We start from the raw sequence: 25,504 nt of genomic DNA, 5'->3' as shown, positions 1-25,504 counted from the left end.
ACTTTCAGTGGAAATTTTTTTCTTTTTTTTTTTTTAGTTTAGCATGTGGAAAAAGATCATATGGGTTTGTACATTTTGCAAGTACGCTATGTTTCGAACGAAGATTCGGCTTAAATAGACATCAAGCATCCGACATATCGTGACTAAGAATGATAATTAGAATTTAATTATGATTTGCATTATGCGATCAAGGAAACCAAGCTGGGATATTCTCTAGTGTCAGCTTTTCCCCGTGGAAACAGATCGATCCAAATTAGGGGACTCGATTCGTCAGACAAGATATTGCTTTTTGACAAGAGACGCAAATTTATTCTCGTTTAAGCATGCTTTGCATGCTTTGGTTACCTGGTTGTATCTAGGAAATTATTTTAGGAAGGGGTATTGGAAGTCTTAAGAAGGTCAAGAAAGGTGTTTTTGTCTTATTTTGTGAAAGAATGAAACATTGTAATTGAGATCAAGATTTGACAAGCAGGGACGCCAATCAAAAGGGGGGGGGGGCTACCCTCCGCTCTAAATTTTGAGACCTTTTTCGGCATTTTCAACTAAAAAATGCCATGTTATAGGGTCGATTTTAAATGTCTTTGTACGTTAAAGTTTACTGGAGTTTTCTTCTAAGTTACTTGGTTATTTCACCCAGTGCTGTAAAAATAGATAACTGAAAAAAAAATGTAGGAAGAAAAATAATTGCGTTGTATACTTACTTTAAATTCTAAAGAATTTAGAGCTCGCGTTTCTCAAAGGATGATCCTGCTGTAGTTAAGTTCAGCCGTCTTATACTTCTGCAAATTATGTTGAACAGCATTAGCTTCGATGTGGGTTCGCAGGATGAAACCGAGGGAGCTGAATTTATGTAGATTTAATTTGTGTCAAGCTTAAAATTATAAAACATATATATATTAATTTGTAAGATTGACTTCGAAATTTGACAAAAAAAATTCAACCAAGAACTATATGTTTGCTATTTCGAGCGGTGTATCGTGCTTTTTGTATTAATTACTTAGGTTCCGACGATGTGTTTCCACGCAAAAGTGCCCATTTTCTGTGAGGAAAGAACAATTAATTGTAGATATTTCGTTCAGTTGCAATTAACATAGAAACCAACCCATAAGCTCTGCATTATAACTAGTTTATTCTTAGCTTTTTTTTCGAAGGGTGTATATCGGACACTGAATATAGCAACATGCTTGACGCATATATGTGACCGTGCAGTCATATTTTATTCTAGGGTGTGTAGGGTAGGCCAAGATTAAGGATAGAAAGCCTCTGATTCTGGATTCTAGGGCACTGTTCCCCATACTCGTTGGCTTTGTTTTCTCATGTTAGTTGCATTCCTCCCATAAGTTTAACAAAAAGGGTGTAGAATTTATCATACAATGGAGGCAAGTAACAGGCTGATTAACGGTGTATTGTTGAACCACTTGTTGTTAAAACAAATTCTTGTTATTCGGGTTCAGAGACGCCAAGCGGATTAGTTCCCGAATGTCCCCTCGTTCTTCAGCATCATCAATATTTTATCACTGAAAATTACACTGTTCAAAGAGTATTTTGTAGGAGATTGAAGCATCTTCTTCTTTCCAACTAAAGTTGGGATGGATGAACCTTGTGTTGTGAGTATAAATAAATAGTTTGAGTGTATTTTTGTCATGTGCATTTATTTGTCAACAAAAAGGATGATGATGAAGTTGGGGGGACTAACGGTAAAAAGCTCCGCGAGGAGCGCTTAACCGGTCTAAGGCCAATTATATCGGGAGTTTTTTTTGGTTGAAAGTTCTCACTAAATTTGTGTCTAGCTACAGGCTTTATAGGGATAAAGTCTTGCTCAAAGGTAATTCTGTTGTTTTCTAACTATAACTGATTTTAAAAAAAAAATACAATAAAAAAACACAATATCAAGGGTTATAAGTTTTGTCATTCAGTTAGGGATACTTCAACATTTATTTTCATGTTTGTCCGGCTCATATTTCTTTGTAAAAAAAAATAAATTTCTTCTATTTTTCGCTTATAATCAACTCAATGTTCGACTCTGTTCAAAGTTCTTTCAGTAATAATAATTTAATCTGATTAATTATAGGCAAGTTAGCGGTGCTATGATTCGGATCTCAAACTGTGAAGACAGAGAGGGCGTAACACCGACAACCGAAAGAACTGTTACCATCACTGGCTCACCAGAATCAGTGGCCCTTGCTCAATACCTTATCAATACCAGGTGAGTACTTACTTTGGCTTGGCTTCATTTTTACTACTGGTTGATTTTCTTTGAATTTGGGTGTAAGAGAGCAAGAATTCTATGGGGCGGTTATTGATCAGCAAATGCTATGTTAATGTAATTATTCCTAGAATGTTTTGTTTTAAAAAAGAACACTCATTTGTTCCGAACTTTTGCCCGCTAATACCTTGTTTTTATATTTTTGGCAAAATTCATCTTACAGGTAGGATAACTGCTGCTGTAAGCCTCCATCATTTGTATTTTCAAAAGGATCTGTCTTTTACTTTACTCTATCGAGTACGGTATGTAGTCGACAAATTATACACCAGATACAAAATGGCGATGTAGTCGTACTGTAATGTTGATTTTGGCCACAATTGTGGCTATGATCTGACAGGTCATTGGTCCTATTGTAACGGCAAAAACACACCGCTAAAGGAGGAGCAGGGTAAGCCCATGAGATCTTCTAGGGCACAAGTAGGTGTTATGATGATAAGTTCAGACGGACTGGATAGACTGGTGTCCCACACTTTAAAAACGTTTGCTTATCGTTTAAAACATAATTACTTACTTTTTTGCTTTTCATGTAGAAAATAGTATCACTGACAGCTTTGTCCTATTTTTCATAAAGCAAATATATCAACCGAATAAAAAAAATACAGAAAAATTGGAGCACGAGTTGCAAATCATTTAAGAGTATCAAAACTTCTGGAAAACGTCTGGGATGCAAAACGTCTTCTCAAAACGTCTGGAATGCAAAATGCACATGTCTTCACAAATATACGATTCTTATATCGGAAGTTCTTTAAAACATTATCAAAATAAGGTTTTTTAAAGGATAGTAAAGAGTGATATTAAAACTTAAACGAGCTTGAAATAAATTCACATAGTTTAGTCACACTTAAAATGAACGTAAATTGGTTTGAATTAACAGATAACATTCATAATCAACGGAAAGTAAATTAAATAATTCAGTCAAACTCGGAACGAACAAAATTAATATGAATGAGTAGTTTTACCTAAAACGAATTTATACTATCACTAATAAGAGTTGAACTGCTGCCCCAATCCCCTTTAATTTTTACAGGTTTTAATAGAACTAAAAGGAAAAACTCAATTAAAAAAAAAAAAATGTCTTCTAAAATAGTGAAACCGTGGCGATAATCGCAAATGTATTCATTATAAGTTACTTCAGTCGGTTCCTCTAAACTTTGCTATTTTGCTTTTGCTTCATATATATATATATATATATATATATATATATATATATATATATATATATATATATATATATATATATATATATATATATATATATATATATATATATATATATATATATATATATATATATATATATATATATATATATATATATATATATATATATATATATATATATATATATATATGTATATATATATGTATATATATATATATATATATATATATATATATATATATATATATATATATATATATATATATATATATATATATATATATATATATATATATATATATATATATATATATATATATATATATATATATATATATATATATACATATATATATATACATATATATATATATGTATATATATATGTATATATATATATATATATATATATATATATATATATATATATATATATATATATATATGTATATATATATATATATATATATATATGTATATATATATATATATATATATATGTATATATATATATATATATATATATATATATATATATATATATATATATATATATATATATATATATATATATATGATTATGGCAAAAAACACACGCGTTCAAAAAGTAAATTGTTGTTAGTAAAATGAAAACAACGCTCGTTCCTTAGGGGAATTTGAGGGGGTCACCAGCATAACTCTTATTTGTTATAATTTCTGCTCGTTGAATTCTTTAATTTTAATTTTTGTTCAAATATATGTTCTTTTCAGACCTAATTTGTTCGTTTATAGTAATTTTGGTTTGTTATAAGCTTGACTTGATGCGTGACTTTGTTTCTGGAAAGAACTAAAATACTGGATTACAATTCCAGTTTTGTTTATAACTTGAGTGTGCAGTCCAAATCTCCAATCAGAGTTTACCTTCTTTTTGTATCAAGTTAGCTTTTAGCAATTCTAAATGCTACAAAACCCTAGAGTTCGGACTTTTCTTGTTTTTTTTTACAGAATCGGTACTTCTTTTCTCGTGCTGATTATCTTGTTTTGGTATTGAGTCAAGATTTGAGGCTTAGCTCGTTTATGTATCGATCCAGTCTGTAACAATGGGTTTTATATTCCTTAGCTCCGACTTGGCTAGCTTTAGCACAGACTCAAGATATAGCTTTTTTTTTCTTTTTTTTTTTTTTTTTTTTTTTTTTTTTTTTTTTTTTTTTTTTATAGAGGCATACGTCCCTTCTACCACCTTTGTGAAAAGGTGTTAAGTTCTACTTAAGGCTTACGGGCAAGTTGTGTTACCCATGGGGGCAAAAGGAGCGGATTATAAGAGGTGTGGGCCACCTCTGAAACCACTCATCTTTCGCACGAAAGACTCTGGGTCCATTTAACTTTGCAAAGTAGACGGGCAGGAATTTCCCAAGAACTTTACAAGTTCTTTTTTTTACTATAGAAATGTGTCCTAAATTTCAAGTTGATCCGGATATTTCCATGTTGAAGGTAGATATATCTCGTAGAGTCACTGTGAGAGAAGTGGCTTATACATAAGACAAATCCATACCCTGTTTCATTTTGACCCAAAATACTTGCTTGACACGTTTTCTCACGGATTCTAGAACCTTAGTACTATGGTCAGAGAGCAGGTGTACTCCTCATTATAGACTAAAAGGTGGCAAGTCCCCTGCAAACATAAGATTTATTTATTTATGTGTATGTAGTGTCTTACACCTGAACGTTAAACGTGTCCTACTTTTGACTAAAGCGGACCTTCGATAGAAAATGTTTATTACCCGGGTTGAAGACTGTTTATTTTTCGTGTGGAAAATTCGAGAAAACTTCTTGGGGTTTTTGTGTGGGTATTGAATGAGTATTAGGCTGACTTTATCTTCAATAGTTATTTTATTACTTGTTCTTACTTGAAAGTTAAAAAAAAAAAATCATGAAGTCAATTAGATCCAGCCACTTAAGAATTTTATTGGTAGGATTTATTAGAGCTTTTATCTTTAGTATTTTATTACACATTTTTTGTCATGGTGTTTCGTGTGGCAAGTCTTTCTGAGGGTTTCTGAAATCGATTATTTATGAGTGCCAATAGCCTCCTGAACCTAAGAAATCAAAAAAAGAAGAAGAAAGTTTTCTCCTCTGAAAAGATAAACAGATAAAGCATTTTTTGTTGTTGTTTTTTTTCTTTTTTTTTTCACTAAAATAGTCAATAACTATCATTATGATCAACCGGACTTTTATTGAAAATGTTCCTTGGGAATAAAATAGAATTTGTGATTTGAATAGTTTATTTGCCTTTCATTAACCATAAAAACACACAGAACTATAGAAAATGAGCTGCTTGTGTGAAGAAATTACAGGGCCATTATTGATTTATAATCTGCTGCAATTCGCCTGAAACTTACAAAAAAAGACGGAAGATTTCGCTTCGCAGAAGCTTTGCGTAAGGTATAACCTGAAGCAAGACCGTAGCCTGGGGGATTAGGGGGTTCAACTCCCCCCTCCCCCGAAATATCCCCCCTCCCCCGAAATATTTTTCCGACTCGTAAAAATGTAACAAAAATGAATATAAACAAATTTTGATGCGTTTAAAAAAGATTGTAACTCCCTCCGGAAAAAATTCTTTTCTACCCACCTGTCTCCGATAAAAAGTTCTGGATACGGTCCTGACATGAATTATAATTTGTTTTACAAGCATCGCTGATGTTACATATTGGACGTGTAAATATTCGATATCCTGAATGTACACCCAAGTTTAGACCGTCCCAAAATTTCTTAGTGGTTTAAATCCCAATTTTCAAAGAAAAAAAATGTAGTGCTATTTTTGAGAAAAAATACAGATAAATAACTGAATATACAAATATGAAAATGCTGTTTATTTAATAGGATTCCTTATTCGTGTCTATTTTGCCAGTATAGGTTACCAGATGCTTCCCAGAATACAATAGGAAAAAGTAAGCTTTAACCATATTGCACTACATTTTCCTCAGCCACTCCTTTTATTCATTCTTCGTTGATATAGTTGAGTAAAAAGAATTCAACCATTAGTGGATCATACTTATTAAAATCCTTTGCATTTTTCGTATTTCATTAGTCCTTATGGGGAATGTCCCGTCCCCTAAAATTAACGAACTGTGGATGACAAATTTATTAAGCACGTTAGTTTTCCTAAGAAATTATCTGGTAATTTATGCTGCTCTGCTGAGAGCAGCTAAATGTTAGTACCGATATATAGTATGATGAAGTCGTGAAATTCCACAGGACTATTAGAATTCCGTTATGTGTAAAGAATGTGTCGTAATGTAGAGTTCCTGGTAAAAGTTAACAAATTTATTTTCTACTGAAATAGATTTTTTTTTTTTTACCTTGCTACCCTGAATGGGATTCGATACCTTATAAATCATTTTGCGAGCCTTAACTCCGGCTGAAAGTCTCAAAGACAAAGGGTCCGTTAGCGAATTCTCCAAGGGGGCTAATTATTATTTAATGCTATTGAGAATTTGTGCTTTGGCTGTGAAATTGGATTGAAAAGACCGTGAAACTATGTTGGCAAGGCAAGATTTGGAATAACAGTGTGTAGCACCGCAGGAAACTTCCAAAGCTGCAAAATTATCAAATGACGTTTCTTTTGAGCTGGTTTTTGGTGTTTCCCTAGCAGGTATGCTAGAAATTTTTTAGGGATTTTCCTTTCCTGAACTTTAAAAAGAAAATTCTGCTCTGTTTAATAACAAAATTCACACTTTGCAATGATATAAACTGAATATCTCTATCTCCAGCACAAAACGGGAGAATGTAAATGGTTCTTCCAAGCTTTCTGTGAAAGTAAGGGTCGGCTTCTACTTATCCGTCGTTTATTCTGATTTCTTATCTACGCTCTACAAGTTATTGCAAGATTGCCCAATCAATTCTAAATAGTTTGGCCACCCAAACTAAATATTTGTAATGAATGAGAGAGGGTGATCTTTTTCAAGATATTGAATCCCTTTAAGGGAGATTGAAAAGGTTAAACTAATTGTTTCCTCTAATTTAACATCACTTATTGACTTATTATGTTGCACTTGTGTTTGATCTAATTTTAGTGGTTAGTGCCGTGGCGTCAATTTAAGGGGGGTATCTACCCTCCTAGATTTATAAATTGCATCTAAATTTTGTAAAATACGTTTTTGGTATCTTCACTGAAAAATACACCTTTTTTATATTTTTTTTTGAAAAAATTTGAAGTAAAACATCAAAATTGCCCCCCCCCCCTCCCCCCAATAAATTTTGAAAAATACATTAAGCAACCCCCATAGTTTTTATGAATTGACGCCATTGGGTTAGTGCTTGATTGGATTGTAGTTTGTTTGATGTAACTAGTGTTTTATTTTAATTCTTGTTAAAGCTTATTTTCCCTTTTCTTAAATTTCCCCCTTATTAGCCTGCAAAAGCTCCTACTGAATAAGAACAAAAAAAAAACAACAAGGAAAACAATATAGTTTAAAGTAAGCATAATAATTTCGTCTTGTTTAAAAGAATTATTTTTTAGACAGTTTGAAAATGTGAGCGTTTTGGTGAATCCCTTGTTTTTTTTTTTTTTTTTTTTTTTTTTTTTTGTTTTTTTTTTTTTTTTTTTTTTTTTTACCAATTATAGATATTGGTGCGTAAACAAAATTTGAGTTTGGAAGTCGACGGTTCCTATTTAACTTAAATTGAAAAAAGTAATTCCAAAATGAAAAAAAAGGTGTTTGTACAAGTCATTTTTGCCCACTATGCGAATTTCTAAAGTAACAAATAGTTAACAATGGCAATAAATTGCACTCTAACAGCTTTGCAGGATGCCTTTTGCACTGTTTTTGCTTTAATGCTATCTTATTTTGTGCTGAAACCAAACCTCTAATCCTGCCCTTTTTTCTTTTCGTTTGCCTTGATGCACCGACCCTGGCATCGTGGATGGCTTTGAACCTTTCTACCTGGAACTTAAATCGGCATCTGGATCGTTCTGTCTCACTCCTTGTGTGTCTGTATTCTCTTATTGCTTTCTTCCGTTGAGTAGAGTTGAAGTACAAAAAGCCTGTTCTGATAGTGAAATATGTGAAACCGTCACTGCAGAGGCTGCTGCTCGTGCATTCAGTGTTGCTCAACCTTTAGCGCAAGTGCTCACCAAACCTGGTGCATTAACCAATATCAGTACCCTCCCTGGTTTAATGGCAGTTGAGAGTTTGAATGAGCTAGTCAGATCTTTGCAAGAAAATGCAGTTAGCTGTAGTATAGGTCGCGATAGGCTACAGCTTCGTTCTAGCTCGCCGTCTTTAAAACAGGGTAGAAAATATTCCCCATACTAAATTGTTCATCTTAGTTGCTCAGTTTTGAATCCAGTATAAGTTCTGGAAGTTTTATCATATCTTTTATGTAAGACAATTGTTTTACTACGCGCTGTTGTATGCCACTTTTTTTGTTTAGCAATAATGAAGGATCTCGTAGACCTCTTAAGCATCAATCATTGATTCCAAGTTGGGCATATATTTACTAATCCGGATGGTAAATTCCTAACTTGTCTACTGGTATGTATCTGAGGTCAGCATTGTTATTACACTATTTCGTACTTGCATAGTTTTGACTCAAGTAGCTTTTAAAATCCGGTGGACAAAATTGGAGCTTATAAACAAATTTGACAAAAATTAGTCCAATCTGGCATCAATAATTTAAAGTTTTTGTCGAGAAGTGCTTAATGCCCCTATATATTCTTGAGTATTGCTTTACTACCTTTGTTCAATTTGTATACTCATTATAAACGTTTACTACAATATTCTAATGGTTGCGTATAGAATGTCTGGCCTTTTTACGGCTAGAATTATTTTTTCCTATTTGTGACTTGAAGAAAGCAAGATCAATTGCTTGTTTTTTTTCCTTCTCTTTAATCATTCGACGAGAGCTAACCTGTTTTCACTGAATGAAAGAAAAGAATGAAACTGGGGAGGAAGCCTATGATACCTATTCAACTTCAGAAGAACTTTGGTTAATGTTACTATTCTCACATTTTTTGTATGTCTAACATTCTTAGCAGTTAATTTTCAACCATAGCAGATCTTTGCGTATTTCTGGTACCATCTACTATTCCATAGTCAGAGAAAGGAAAACAAAACTTTCGGAAACCTTGTGAATTTGTTGGGTATTTTTCTGCAAAGTCCTCCGTCAAAAGGTAACTAAACACAACCTTTCCCCGTATACTGGACGCTCTAATTTCTTATTCATAATATAAATAACCCTTCATAGTCATTAATTTCTTTATTAGAACTTACATGCACTTATTACCAGTGGCGTCAATGTGCCCCCTCCCCCGAAAAAATTGTCCACCCCCTGCTGTACATTTTGAAATGTCTTTTTATAGAGTATTTCCATTAAAAAATCCTTTTGGTTGATAAAATGAAAAAACTAAAAATTCCCCCTCCGCCCAGATTTTGAAAAATATATTTTCCCCTCGCCCTAAAACTCTCTTTTTGAATTGACGTCATTTCTTATTACTTCCTTTTCAAATGAAACTGCCTGGGTTTGTCTCAAGATGAAGTAAAAAATTGTTCTGATTGAGGACAAGCATTCGACGAAAGGACTCACTTAAGTATTTAATAGACAGTCATTAGGAAATTAAAATAAATCTTACTTTTATAAACTTGGCAAGTGGCTGAAACACCTAGCCAATCAGGCAAGGCTATTTGATAGGTAGCTAAAGTTAATATTTCTTCGAAGAACTTTGACGATCAGAGTCTAGTTGTTTCATAGCAAAGGAGTATAACCCGTTTTGTCAGCTGGAGGGTTGAGTTTGTTTTTGTTTTTGGTGGGGGTATGGGACTTGTGATTTTATGTCTGGGAGAAGGGGGGAAGTATTTTTCCAAGGTTGTTCGTAGAAGATTTTATGCTACGGGTTTTTTTTTTTGCCTTTTGTCCAAAAGGCTCTATGGCTAGTTCAGTATAAAAATAAACTATTTCTGTGGAAAATTTATATCAAAGCAAGTAGTAAAGAGTATGCAGATTTTGGGACTATTGTCTTTAGATAGTTTAACGAGGTTTGCGCGGAAATATAGTTTTCTGCCTACAACCTATCGTAAAAGTTACCTTCTCGGAGTACGAAAAACTTTTGTTTTCATGATTTGGCTTTAAAATAGATCATTTTTCTGAAGTTTATTTACGAGAGTAAACCAGATCATCAGTCAATCACAGGAATATTTTCTCTAGGATGATTATTGATAAAATAAACACTGTTTTGGTGATATAATCGCGGATAAAAGAAACGCAATTTGAAATAAATTTCAAGAAAAAAAGTTGTTGTTGCAGACGTTCAGTTGATTTTTGGTGTTTTTTACTTGATAATGAATGACTGTAAATTTATAATTATAGTTCACTAGGTTTGAAAAGTTCTAGTTAAATCTTTTTTTTTTTTTTTTTTTTTTTTTTTGTATGAATGGGTGAATTATTTTTCTGCTCTGGTTTTCTGTGTTTTATTTTACATCTTCGCTTTTCAGCTATTCTTCTTAGTCACATAAGTAGCGAAACTTTTCTGCTACTAAATATTGAAAATCCTCTATTATAAACAGTAGTCTAGAAAATCTACATTTTAATTTGAACGTAACAGTATTTTCAGATGGGAAAACTTTCCACCAATTAATTTTACGGTCAACCACGCCCATTATTTGATATGATACTTGTTATATTTCTCTTCTGTGCAAAATTAAAATTGTTAAAAGCTATTGATTAGTTGAAACCGTTTATGGAGGACTTTCGTAATTTCGTAGTATCACAATGGTAAAATTAACTATTAGTTGCAAGACAACCTTGTTCAAATGCTTTTATCTTATCAGCTTAATACCTGGTTGGAAGTTTTTGATTAAAGACATAAAGCAATTATTAGTTCCTTCAAACTTGATGTTTAATTGATCTAAATTAAATGAAGGTTTTTGAAGATGAAATAGTTTATCCTAAAAGGTACTGAAGGAAGCTTAGTCTGAAACTTATAAATACAATGTTTGGAAGTTTCTCTTTGGCATACTTTCGCTACTTATATATTTTTTTTTCTCTATTTTATTAACGGTATTGCTAATGTTTTTTTGTGTTTTCTTCATTCATTTTCATTTTTTTGGCAAACAAAAAAAGAGAAAATATTGTTTTGCCCACAATTCTCTTGTTTAAAGGGCGTATTCGCTCTCTTCTTTTTTGGTTAGAAAGTGGGAAATTCTCCCGTAAGGGATCAATATTTCCTGCCTGAATTTAATTAAGCTATATAGTTCGTAAAGAATAGGGTTTTGATCATTGTAATGGCAGAAAATTTAGTATCTTATTTTCAGTATATACCCACATTCAGTATATACTTCAGTATCTCTAGCTCGAAGCCCATGTAACATAATTTTATCTGTCATTTATCAAGCTATGCTAATCAGCTACACATTGTATTCTTCTACTGTTTTCTTTTTTTCTTTCCATTTTAGACATAAAATTTGTGTCCTGAAAAAAATAAAAAACAATCTTATCTATGAACAAAAAAGAACTCATTGCAGCACAAGGCCGCCTGGGGTCAACGCATTGCAAACTAAGCCGCAGGGTCACAGTATATTTTTCTTAATGGGTGCCATTCCTTGAGCCTCTTGCGACAGTCATGTCTTAACAGTTTTACTTGAAAATTATAAACACATGTGATATTTGGGCACGATAGTAATTGCAATTTTCTACTGTCGTTTCTGTACTAGTGACTTGCTTGTGATTTTAAATGAGAACAACTTTTATTTGTTTTTCCACTTCCCTTTATAGGGAAAAGGGCCCTATTCATAAGCAGTAAAAATTAACTGGAAAACCCAAGAGACAAAATGTGTCATCTTTATCAAAGGCAAATAAACTTAAAATAATCTGTTTTCCCTATCAGTAATTACGTTGGTTTACAGTTTCAATGGTATAGTTGTATGTGTGTTTTCTGAATAGCTCAATATGTTACATAAACTCAATACACTTTCCTTCAGAAGGAAATCTTTAGCATCCTTGCTCTTTTTCCGTTTTTCTCTCTCTTTTTTCTTTGTTGTTCCTGTTATTTTGTGTGTAAGTAACTTGTAACTATAAGCAACTTGTAACTTGCAGCGTATTTTACAATTTACTTTAACCGCAAGATCTTTGAACTCCTCTTTAATCAGAAATTACTTCATATAGTATCATTACTACAAAAGTTTTTCTCGCTAGATCTCATTTATCAGAGCAAAAAAAAAAAAAAAAAAAAATACAACCAAGAGTCTCTAACTTAACATTTTCAATTGAGTTACTATATTACGCTACTTACTGTAGAAAAATGTCTTCAAATAAATGCTTTGTCGGGTAATCAAAGTCTTAATACCACACAACCATACCTATGTTGGGAAAGCTCTAAATATGCCCCTATTTAATTTCAAGGCGTGTTCGAAGTAGCGATTAGCTTTTCCCTATGTGAATAAGGGAAATTTGGGAATTTCTTTTCCTTTTAGGAATCCTCCATTTTGGTAATTTTTTTTCTCAGCTGCGTACCTCAACCGTTCCATATCAAAATTTATTCCTTTCAAAGAACTAGATTTGAACAAAAATCACCATCCAAAAGAACCCGATCGAAAGAAACTCGTCCTATTATTTCGTTCGGTAAAAGAACGGAAAATGCTAGTCATCCCTTATATGATTTATTTTTATTTCAAAAACAGATTTTTTCATCAATCTTCATGGACCCTCTACTATTATTATTTTTACGGGCGGCATCACCCAACTGAGTTGAGGCTCAGCCCACAAAGGTCCATTTACTCTAAATTCACCCCTTTAGACTGTAACTGCTAAAGTCAATCTATTACAGGAATGTGCTATATTTTTTACGGCTGACCTGGGCCTAAAAAACCAAAATTATCTTTATTATAGATAATTTCAAAATCAAATTGTACTTTTGAGTGATTGTCGCAAAAAATTAGTAGATTACGTCCATAGGCTTCCAAAAAGAGTCTTATTGACCCCAAAGGGCGTTAGGATCCTCAGTAGGGGCGACGGAACCCTTTATAATTTTAGACAGATTTTGCGAATAACACAAACATGTTTATTTTACTCATTTTTATTGCTCATTTGAGTTTATAAGGAGACAGTTGGTAATTTTCCTTAAAAAAGGGGGTGGGATTGGGCGTATTTTGACAAATTTGTATTTATTAATATGCCAAACGTCTTGTGCATTTTCTAAATTAGGACCTAAAGAATAGATAAAGTGTATTTAGAATTTTCTATCTGAATGCTGAGTGTTATAGAAACTTTCAATGCTGGACTTCTTCAAAATTTGTGATAGAATAGATATTACAAATTTCATGCTTTTCAATTCTTTTTGTCTTCTTCTTTTAAGATAAAAAAAAATGGGTGGGGGAGTGTAAATACTGACTTTATAGTGTTGACTTCTGGTTGATTTGAAGAATTAGTAGAATCATCAGCAGCGTAATAGCCACATAGGCTCTGCCAAAGGAGGATTTTAAAGATCTTGGTGAAAGGAAGAGTAATCTCTAGCGTGTTTTACTGCGACTTGTACTTTGAAGTCTATTTGTTTTCACTGCCTTTGTTTGCGACGGACATCTCGTACGAAGGCTAGTTTTATTATATTTGATTAATAGCTATATTTTATTTGTGATCCTTTCTAGTTAGTTGAAGAAACAAGTTTGATTTTTCATTTGTGATTATAGAAATAGGGAATTCTGTCTGATATGCAGCAATAAATGGAAGTATTTTTAAATTACATTGATCTATATCTGATTTGCATACTTCCGTGTTGTTTTTATATTCAGTTTAGAAATGTAGGAATAAATGAAAAGTAGTTTTATCGCTGTTCTTTATATTCTGTGTCACGGGACTGAAAATAATTAATAAATTACTGAAAAAAGAGTGCAGCCTATGGTTTAAGAATGCATAATTTAAAATAGTAGTAGTTTAACGTTAAAGCAGAAAACATAATTATCATGAAAACGCAATAATAAGTAGAAAAAGTATTGCATTCCATATCTTTTGTCATATATTTGTGATCCATATTATTGAACTTTAAAGCATTTATAAAGTAAAAGAAAAATCGTCAAATATTGATCTTTGCGTTTTTTTTATAAATTAGATAATAAAAAAAAGTTTTTCTTGCTGAAAGTAAAGAGCGACATCAAAACTTAAAACGAACAGAAACTACTCTGTATAGGAAAAAATGGGCCCATGTTCACCGCTTGAGGTACGGATGCCTTCAAGCCGAGGCTAGTTAGACCCGTTGTTCTAGCGCTAGGCCATTGCTATAGGCACATACCAACACCATATACCTCTTTCATAGGGTATTTCATTGAGCCTATGTTTGCCGCGCTTAAAGCACGAATCCTTAAAGCCGTCAATGGTTAGACCATTGCTCAAGTGGTAGTAACCATCCGCTTCACACATACCAACAATATACTCATTCTCATTTGGGATTCCCATCTAGCCCATGTCTACTCGACTTTTTGTAGTCAATTACAGACAGTTGAATTTTTTTTTTCTCGCCCAAATCCCTTGGCTTATAAATGCAAGTTCACTTGCATAAGAGTCGAGGCAGATTGCAGGAGGCCCTTGTAGGCCTTGAATTGGACTCGTTATTTCCATTCATATTCATTTCTTTGGCGGGGTAATCAGTTGTAAATAGATTGCCAAATTTGTCAATATGCTGCTTCCCCCTTTCTGCGATCGTGAATTAACCTGAGAGAGAACCTCCAACAGGTTGAACCCAACCCACCGTGGATTAGCATGAGAGGGTTGACTCTAGTTCAGCGTTGTCGAGTGATAGCCATGAGAGGAAAATTTTCAAGTAATTTAACCCGTAGTCAACCTGCGTGTGTTCCCCAGCGAGAACCTCCAACGGGTACGACTCTAGTTTGGCATTTGTGAAGGGACACACATGCACGGAAAGGTGTAGCATAAATGGCAGACAGTAACAACGGCAATCAAAGGGATAAAATTAACCCTTGACTGGGCTGCTAACTTAATTCAACAATCTGTCTTGGCTTTTTTCTACAATTGGCCATGACTTCCACTTTTCTCCACAACTATTCCCTCTTTTTTAAATTCAAAAATCAACGGATGGGAAAAAATGAGCGCGGGAGGGGGCCTAGGTGCCCTCCAATTTGTTTGGTCACTTAAAAAGGGTACTAGAACTTTTAATTTCCGTTAGAGTGAGCCCTTTCGCGACATTCTTGGACCACTTGGTCGATACGATCACCCCTGAAAAAAAAACAAAAACAAATAAACACGCATCCATGATGTGTCTTGTGGCAAAAAATACAAAATTCCACATTTTTGTAGATAGGAGCTTGAAACTTCTACTGTAGGGTTCTCTGCGGAATCTGATGGTGTGATTTTCAGATTCAATTACTTTTAAGGGGTGTTTCCCCCTATTTTCTAAAATAAGGTAAATTTTCTCAGGCTCGTAACTTTTGATGGGTAAGACTAAACTTGATAAAACTTATATATTTAAAATCAGCATTAAAATGCAATTCTTTTGATGTAACTATTGGTATCAAAATTCCGTTTTTTAAGAGTTTCGGTTGCTATTGAGCCGGGTCGCTCCTTACTACAGTTCGTTACCACGAACTGTTTGATATGGTGGTTATGAAGTTAGAGATAAGTTACTGAAGATTATGAATATGATTTTTAAAAAAGGGAAGTACCTAGCGATTTTGAAAAAACTAATTAAACCCTTCAATAAGGTGATAAGAGTGAGTATGGTAATTATAGAGGTATTAGCATGGTTTCTATAGGAGGCAGATTACTCAGCATGATGATACTCTTCCGACTTAGAGATGCTGTAGCTAAAGTTCTAAGAGAAAAATGTGTGGTTTTAGGAAGGGGAAAGGATTCATCGACGAAATTTTCACGCTTAGATTAATAATTGAGAAGTTTCTAAATAATCAAACCCCTTCAGTCCTCAGTTTTATTGATTGTGAGCCAGCGTTTGTTTCATCTAATGAAGAGCTATAGCGAAGGTCCTATCCGTGTATGGTATAACAGATAAATAAATTAATGTCATTAGTGTTATGTAAGGGGATAACATTGCTGCCATTGAGGTAGGAAGTGAGGTTAATAGATGGTTTCGTAATAAATCAGGAGTTACGCAGGGTTGCGTCCTATCCCCATTTATATGGATCATTTCGATGGATTTTGTCCTAACGAGCACAGTAAAGGTAATGGGAGAACACGGAATCAAATGGGGAAGTAAAAAATCTCCTAGACTTAAATTAAGCTGATGAGATAAACATCCTAGATGAAAATCTTCGCAAAATGAATGTTTTTTTTTTTGAGGATTTGTGAGTTGAGGGCGCAAAAATAGGTTTGAAGATCAATAGCAAGAAGACTAATTTGCTAAGACTAGGAATTTATGAAGGGATAAAGGGGATAGCTTCACTTACCTAGGTAGTATTATTAGCAAATACAGTGGGTGCGGTAAAGAAGTAAAAGGAAAATAGCTGTAAACGGAAAAATTAGAATCTCCAAGGGCCAGGGTGTTTTTTCACGGCTGAAAAAAAAAGTTTGGAAGGATAGGAAGATAAGTTTACAAATTAAGATTAGAATATTGGAAGCTACAATGATAACAGTGGTTAAGCACTGTTTTGAAGCGTGGGTGATCCGAAAGACAGAGAAGCATTTGCTATATGTTTTTCAGAGAATTTGCCGTGGGATCGTTTTGGGTACTCGAATAACTGACCGTATCTCAAACAGTGAGATGAAAAAAAAGAGGTTCAATACCTCTTTCTAGGTCTATAATGTGAGAAAGTTTGAGATGGCTAGGACACCTTCTGCTGAGGAAGGATGAACCATTGCCGAAAATCTTTCTTGTCGGACAACAGTCTACGGCCAAACGGATAGCAGGTCAACCCCGAATAGGGTGGGAGAATTTTGCAAAAATAGCTTAAGGGAAATGGGAGGGTAAAAAAGAGGCAGGCTTTGGATATATTGGGATGAAGGAGGAGCCGGCATAGCTGTGTTGGCCTCAGGCGGATTGGTGATGCAGTGGGTTGTTAGTAGTATCAGTAGTAGACTGACGGGACCACCATCTCCTGCTTCACCTATTTGGAGTTATGTAATAAAAAAAAAATACCGGACATGAACAACTACTTCCTTCATTTACATATCCACGGTAAAGATTGGGGCGCTTTTAGCAATATGATTACCCAAATCCGACAAGATTTGTGATGGGAATTTTTTATTATGATTTATAATAAAAGGAAATAAATACTTTTCGAGGGTGCTAGAATGAATTAGATGTACATATTTTATGATATCCGCCAGTGAATAACCGTTAACACTGGTGTTTCAGACTTTTTAGTTATTGTTCTACGGTAGGTCAAGCAGGAATGGTTACCGTTCGAAGTAAAAATGGCTGATTGCCACCACAAATACAAAGCAAGCAATAACAGTCAAGGAATTGAAATCTAACCACTTTCTACTCATTTAGTATGTATACTAGCCAACTGGACTGAACAACGATTATAACATCTTAACTAGTTACTTTGGCCAGTAAACCACCTATACAATCTCCAGAATAATTTGTCTTATTTGTATCTTTGCCCCTGTATGATAATTGTAATACTTTAAGGATGTGACATATGGAAGTTTCCATAGTTCTCTGAAAGTACTTTGTCTTAAAAGTCTTTTTAATTCATTGACATTCTCCCAATCCATAAGTTTTAATTCAAACAGAAAAGAGGTGTATTTGGAGGGTTTGACATTAAACTGGATTAAGTCCTTATTTTGGTATTTTTAAAGAAGCTTACCAAACTCCAAATAGCAAATTTGTCATGCGATTTTTAACCGTCTTACGTAATTATAACCAAAATTTTAGGTTCAATTTGAGTCATATCGCTTCGGTATCAGGAGCATATTATCTCAAAAAATAATTTCGTATTGACTTGATTCCTTGAATGGAAAGCTGCCTTCGTAACTCCTTCAAGTTTTGCCATTCCTTTGCTTCTTTTTCAGTTCCTTATTAACCAGTTGAAACTTATTCACGCGGAAATTAAGAGTCGTGGAGTAAACCAAGCAAACAGTTAATTACATATTATTAAACTACAATACTGTCATTATCCGGTTATAACATTTCAACACCACTGGACCATTCAACACCTACCCTTTCGTTGTTGTCACGCTTAAAGGTCGCTTCTGGCAGTTTCACTCTTCAGAGATAACGGCTAAAAACGGTTCTCAAAGAAGAATCTGGAAGGCAATGTGTATCAACACAAGATAGAAGTATGATTGAACATGCAGGGCCCAGAAGATCCTCCCTGACAGTTTTTAAACATTTTAACAGAAGCATAAAAATGTCAGATATGACCTTTAGGTTTGAAAGCTACCATTTGAATATCTATTGTTTGTAGCTTCAGTTACGCACTTGAGTGATTTGCATTCCCAATTAAAATTTAAAACAATGAATTCCTTGAGGATATTCTAACACACCAATTCTTGGAAAAAAACATTTGTTAATTTTACTTTTGGGATGGTGACTACGGGTCCGAAAATTTATATTTATTCCGAAAATCAAGTCAACCAACACGTCCAAACCGCAGTATTCCCGTACCAAATTTTGTCAAAGAGTGCTCTCGATTTCTACACTCTAAATTCCGATTCAAAAACTGGTATGTATGAAATACCGAAACCCACAAGCAGCTGGTGCTGCACAAAGAAAAACCCTTTAGAACAGTTTTTGATGCATTGCAGAGGACTTTAAACTAACATTTTATATTTTTCTTGCAACAATTTTTAGCGCTTATATTATATCTATTCTTGGTCAGTTCATTCATTTTATTAATTAAGAAAAGAAAATTTCCTACTGAAAGTGAGGAGTAGCATTAGAACTTAAAACGAACAGAAATTATTCAGTATATGAGGAGAGCTACCCCTTCCTCAACACTCGCTCTTTACGCTAAAGTCTTAAAGTTCTTTAAAATACTCCTCGTTCAAATTCAACAGCCTTTCTTAGAGAAAGAAAGCCTCGTTATCAGGTGTCTTTCTTAAAGAAAAGGGATAAAAAGTCGAATTTAGTGTAAAGAGTAAAGGATGAGGACATCCTTTTACTCCACACATATACCGAATAATTTCTGTTCATTTTAAGTTTTAATGCTGCTCCTTACTTTCAGTTGAAATTTTTTTTTTTTTAATTTAAAATCTGAACGTTTTTCAAACTGTTATCCATGGCCTCCGCTTCAAAGCTCATTGAATCACGTCTTAATACTTTATTCACATTTTCCTTATTTTCATATGATCTATCATGCAAATAAACCTTGTACCAGCTTCTCCTCCTCTCAATTAAAAAAAGCATTTTCGCATTATTCGTAGCTGCGCTTCTTAACTTTTTTTTCCATAAGACACACATTCAGCGACTTTAAAAACTGTTTTCCTAAAATTATTCCACTCACCTTCTATGAAAACCTACCTTAGTTCTTCCTAGGATGGGCTGATGGATTATTGACTATCTATCAACAAGTTAGATAACATCATTTTTATACAATTCAGAAAAACGTTTTATGCCAGATTTGCCTCTCACTCAGACTATCTGTCTTTGCTTTTCCTCCAATTAGCCATGGCTTGATGGCAACTTGATTTAATTTTGATTTTCAGTTCAAAAACTCTCCAATTTAATGCTCAAGTGTTCCTGGAAAATGTCTCTCAGATTCTCACCCTTAAGTCAACCAACGTCATAGCCTCTCGAAAGGTAGACACTACTATATGGTAATCTTTACTTCTAACATCTATAACAGCACTCTTATATACCCTAGTAATTTGTCTCAATCATGGCAGTCTTCAGTTTATAATAACATAATCAATAAAATTAGCTGTATTACCATCATGTCAATACCGTGCTAACTTATAGACCATTTTGTAACCAAATACTGTAGTCGTTATAATTAAACTGTTATGCCTAAAAATTTGTAGCAGTCTGTCTATCTCCTAATAAATATATATTTTTATCTGCTAATAAAAATACCCTATTTCTACTGGGATCCTGTCTATTCAGTTCTACAAAAATGTAAAGATATTAGATGTGTAGTTTCTCCTTAGTCTCAGCTAAAAATAAAAAAAATTATTTCGAACACTGGGTACGTATTTCTAAGGGAAGATAGGGAAGGGAGAACTAGTAAATAGTCAATTTGGTTGCTGGTTATGCTAAACATGGTAATAATTCTTTTAAAAAAGTATTTAGGGATAAAGTCTTAAATATAAAATCTCTCACCAGTCTGCAAAATAGATTTCTTAGTACTTGCCTGTGGAAAGGGGGAGGATAAGCTGGACTGTATTTTCGATGACATTTTAAGAAACAAACAGCTTAAATATTTTCATTGGGAATAAGATTGAGGCTTTCCAAAATTTGACCATTGAACCATGCCGACATAATATTTGGAACAAATCTGAGATTGTTGAGGGTTTGCACTGAAATTCGATCTTCGTTACCCGACTTAGTACTCTTTGGTATCTGAAATCAGGACAGTAGTTTCGTAATTTTGGAACTCAAAGGTACCTATTGTCAGGATAACAGTTTCAAGTTCCGGTTCCATGGGAATCTGGCTCTGACATTTTTTTTTATTTGGTTCAGAGCAGAGGCACCAATTCACGAGAAAATGGAGGGGGCAAGACTTTTCTTTTTATAGACACACAAAATGTATTTTTTTTCAAAATTTTGGAAAGCAGCTTATTCATTTCTTTTTCTCTCCAAAACTGAAGAAAGGAAGGAGTTGTTTTTAAAGTGTAGAGGACATTTGTGAGTCGCCTTCCCTTAACGACTAGTGGGGGTATTTCTAGGGGTGGGGCCTCTGGGAAGGCTGTCTTGCAATTGTTCTCAGTTAGGACATCCACGGAAAGTTGGTAGAAGGAAAAATTTTCTTTCTTAAATTTCTTTCTTAAATTTTTGGATCTTCCTTGGTTGAGGTAGCAGAAAAATGGATATTTGTTCCCGGTTCTCTTCCATTTAAATTATTGGCTATGTTTTCCTAGCCAAATAGATTTTGCAAGTAATGATCCCATCGATACGCATCGAATGTACTAATATGTTATCTGCATTACTTCATGAAGATTCATGAGGGCCAAAATTACCAACCAGCATCGAGGTTTCCAACTGCCACTCTTTTGGTTTTTGTCGCACTTTTTACTTCATTTTACAAATGCATTTAGTGGCGGGAGAAGTTACTATTTTTGTGAAATTTCAGCTAGAGTTACATTTTTCAATCTTCATGAAATGATGAAGAAAAAATATATCAGAAAATAAAAACTTAAAATTAAATTAATCATACCCATAGATGCAGCTGTTGGTACTAACTTATACTCGAAGCAGGAACAGGTGTTTTGCCACCTCGTCTAGTGTCCGAGATTCGGTTGTTTAGTGGAATTTTTTAAAAGTAGGCTCCATAGACTCATGGCGCTTGAGCTTACAGAGTCATGCCATTGAGCCCATTGTATGCCAAAGGATTCGTAACACCAAGATTCAAACCCCCGTTCCAAATAGCGTAAGTTTGCAAATCTAACGTGCCATAAACACGGCCTCAACTGCTAACAGATACTTTTGTGCCTTAGAAAACGATGAGACCAAGCACCTCCAGTTTGATCCATCGCTTGCCAATCTTACGTCTTCTTCCACCGGGATGTGGCTTCAGCCAGAATTTTGTTGGATTTGTCTTTTGATTTAGGGGGGCATCCTCTGGGAGCTTCCATCCATGTATGTTATATTCGAAGTCAAACACAGCCCATACTGGGGCGTCATAGTCAGACAAAGGAGGTATTCATACCAGCGAACTCAGCAAGCTGCATTGAGAAAGGAGCTTGTGAAGCACGTGGCAGGAGGGCCAGGTTGGTAACAAAGTCAATCCAGTGAAGATTTTTCGTCTCCACAACATTGTCAGTTTAGAGGAGAGATTTCGCAGCTGACCCTGTCTCTGATCCATATTGTAGTATAGTGCTGACTGAAGTGTTGTAATTACACATTCTAGTTTGGCGGCTTATATTTAGTTTTTGAGAAATGTTATTCAACCTCCTAACAGCTGCTGACACTTTTGCTACTTGGAATGTAAGCCCTCTCTTGATCAAACCATCCCTCGACAGTGTTGGTTCCGCGTGAGTAAAACCTAAACTGCATTTATTGATTTGCTCCCAATGTTGACTTCCTTTAAAGTAGATAGTGATGAGGGGAGGGGGGCTCGATAGGCATAACTTTGGTTTTCTGCCAGTTGATCGACTGACCACTTTTGAGGGTTCCTCTGAAAGGACATGGGGAGTTTCGGTGACTTTTTGATGGTGTCTGCGATTAAGAGTATACCATGAGCGAAGTCAGCATCAATAGGTACATGGTCTCCAAATTTGAGGTTGAATGAAAGGCGATTAGCCTTACAAGTCATGATGTAGTCTATCACGTAGTTGGAGATCTATCACGTAGCCTGTCTTCACTGAGAATGTGGGGCTGCTTCTTCCATGGACTTGCACGCAGCTCTCCGTACCATCATAAATATCATTTTGAAAAGTGAGCAATAATTATGGTGTTGGCCTGTGGTTGCCAGTATCAGCCAGAGCGAATAGCAATCTACAGAATCAAATGTTTCTTTGGAGTCTACAAATGCATTGTGCAAACTCTTTCTTCTTCACCATCAATTGGTGCATAGTGACATATCGACCAGCTGACATGAGCCTGACTTACTTTGCTGATCAATTTTCATGCAAGAAGGCAGAGCATCTGTCCAGTAGTCTCATGGCGAAAAGTTCGCAGGTACTACATAGATGTAAAAGCAACCATTCGAAAGTGAGTGCGCCACGTATCTAGTACGTAACGGATCTTGTAGCATATGCGGCAAGAAGTCTAAAAAGGCAGGATAAGGTTAAATGTTCCGGAATTTTGTCAGGTGTAAATCCATAAGCTGCTGCAGACCGCAAACACGCGATGGTTTTCCCTACTAGCATCAGTTGAACAAATCTTCTTCTACTATTCTTTTCCAACCACGTTGAAGGTGACTCAGCAGGACATAGGAAAAGCAAAAGGAAGGACACGGGAGGAGCAAAGGAAGAGGCTCCAAACATTCTTGTCTTCATGCATGACCCTTCAGTGAGAGTTGCTTTGTACTCTTTTGTTTGTCCTACATAAGGTTCATTTATTGAACACAGATTTTCAGATAGTTGAAACGTGAACCTGCATCCTTTTGGACAGTTCATTGCGGACACGCTAAGTATTTTACTACACAAAAAGAAATACGTCTCGCACGAGATCCATTCAAAGTTCGATTTGCCCCAGCACATTCCATTCCGCTTCATTGTATAAAGTTGAGGCCAAATGTGCTTTGCTGCATAAAGAGCCTGCAATTTGGGTTCTCAGAAGGTTCACCACATCTAGGTGAACTGTCTTGATTTTTGTTATAGAGTTTTGCTCGTAAATGAGCAAGCAGATAGACCACAATGACCGACATTGGAAAAACTTAAATACTAGAGCCCAACTAATGCCTAATATGGAGATGTGAAAACCCTTATTCCTCTGCTTCAACGGTTTGCAAATTTACTTGAACTCGGAAGCAACGTGGAAAAAAAAATGCACCATTCTATTAAAAAGTGGTGATCGATGCTTCCGGAAAGAAACAAGATATTTTGATGATGGTGAACGACAAATGTTTAAAGGGTCTGTTTTTAGTCGTCAATAAAAAAAAATCTTATTAAAAGCGTTTAAAGACCGGTTCAACCTATTAAGCTCTGCAGCTTAATTTTATGCTTTGCCGCATTGAAGTGTAAAAACCCAACGGAAATATTCCGGACTGAAAAACCTGAAAATCCAAGTCAAAAAAATACTGCTGACCAAAACAGTAAAAAACATAATGTGCTCCAAGGAGTGCATTCGCCGTACAAGTAGCTATCGATCCTTTTCGAATGTGCCCAGCAAGCTATTTCTGACGTATAAAGAAAGAAATTTCCAAGAAAAGGAAGGAAGGAGAAAGGTTCTCTTGCAAAACTAAGGCTTCGCTCGTGGTCAGCCGAAAATTAACTTAAAGTTAGTCATCTTTTTGTTCAAGGTCGTCCAAAAGCACCTACGACAAGGGTCTGGAAATGTGTTTAGACCCTTGATTACGGTAGTTGAATTAATTAATGAAGCCAACAACGGTTCTGGCCATTTAAGTTAACTGTAAAGTAAGCTATAAACCTTTCAACTATAAAGTAATTGTGATTTATTATCCCACTCATTATTTAGAAGTCCATCTTAGGAGAAAGCCCTCTAAAATTTTATTTACTTGTATTTCAGAAAAATTAAGGGTAATATTTTCATGACCACAGGATAATTTATAGAGTTTTTTAAATGACGCTGGTGTGATCAGAATAGTGGCAGGGACTGCGTAAATTTTTAACTTCACTCCTTTAAGCAAAAATTACCCTTTTGGACCTCAGTTTTCTCTCGTTCAGAACGCTGGCAGTCAGCAATGCTGATCATTGCTCTCAATTTTAAATAGCCTCAGTTTTTTTGGATACCGAAATTTATTAAGCTGCTGCCTTGACTTTTAATCCGTAATGGGCCGACCCAGGTACCGAAGCACCCACTTGTGGGTGCTTCGTTTTATCAGGGCTGGTAATTTTGTCCATTTTACCGGTTTATCTGGGACCGCCCTCAGAATCACCTTGTTTAAAATGGAATAATCATCCAATCCCAATGTTAGGATTGATAGGCAGGACACGCGTAGTTATTTAAGCTTAAAATAGATTGTAAAGAGCAAGCAATAATTGCTCAATATAAAAACAACAAATCAGAAAAAAAGACCCAAAAGGAAGTACCATAACGACAAAAAACGTTTGGTAGCCCACAAAAATTTACCAAGAGTGGTGCATTAGCGCCATGCGTGGTAATTCTAGTTGAAAAAATGACTTGACTTTCTGCCAATCTTGGGCAAAATTCCCACTTTCTCCAAATTCCCAAATTTGTAGATTTTTTTTTCCAAATAGACTGAAAAACGATATTCTCAGCACCCATTTGGTTATGTTTGGTGGTACTGTGCCGAATTCCTGTAGGATTAATATTTGGCTACAATATTCGATCAAAAGATAAAATCTTTCATGATATATTAAAGAAATATTTCTTCGGCTATAGTAATGAAATA

General features: G+C 34.7%; 1 protein-coding gene across 6 annotated transcripts in view; it reads left to right on the top strand.

Moving 5' to 3' along the window:
- The window catches only part of LOC136041817 (poly(rC)-binding protein 3-like), a 186,804-nt gene that overhangs the window by 147,793 nt on the left and 13,507 nt on the right, over positions 1–25,504 (top strand). For 4 of the 6 annotated variants that reach the window (XM_065726587.1, XM_065726585.1, XM_065726586.1 and 1 more), the window contains exons 9-10: positions 2,072–2,206; positions 8,434–14,156. In XM_065726587.1, coding sequence (XP_065582659.1) covers positions 2,072–2,206; positions 8,434–8,722 — 424 coding nt within the window. In that variant the 3' untranslated portion in view covers positions 8,723–14,156. Of the gene's footprint in view, positions 1–2,071; positions 2,207–8,433; positions 14,157–25,504 lie in introns of those variants that run through there. The other 2 variants (XM_065726589.1, XM_065726588.1) reach the window with 1 other exon arrangement.

Source organism: Artemia franciscana, unplaced genomic scaffold (assembly GCF_032884065.1).
Source record: "Artemia franciscana unplaced genomic scaffold, ASM3288406v1 PGA_scaffold_38, whole genome shotgun sequence".
Classification (NCBI taxonomy): Eukaryota; Metazoa; Arthropoda; class Branchiopoda; order Anostraca; family Artemiidae; genus Artemia; species Artemia franciscana.
Note: the sequence above shows the minus strand (reverse complement) of the source record. Positions and strands in the feature narration are given on the sequence as shown.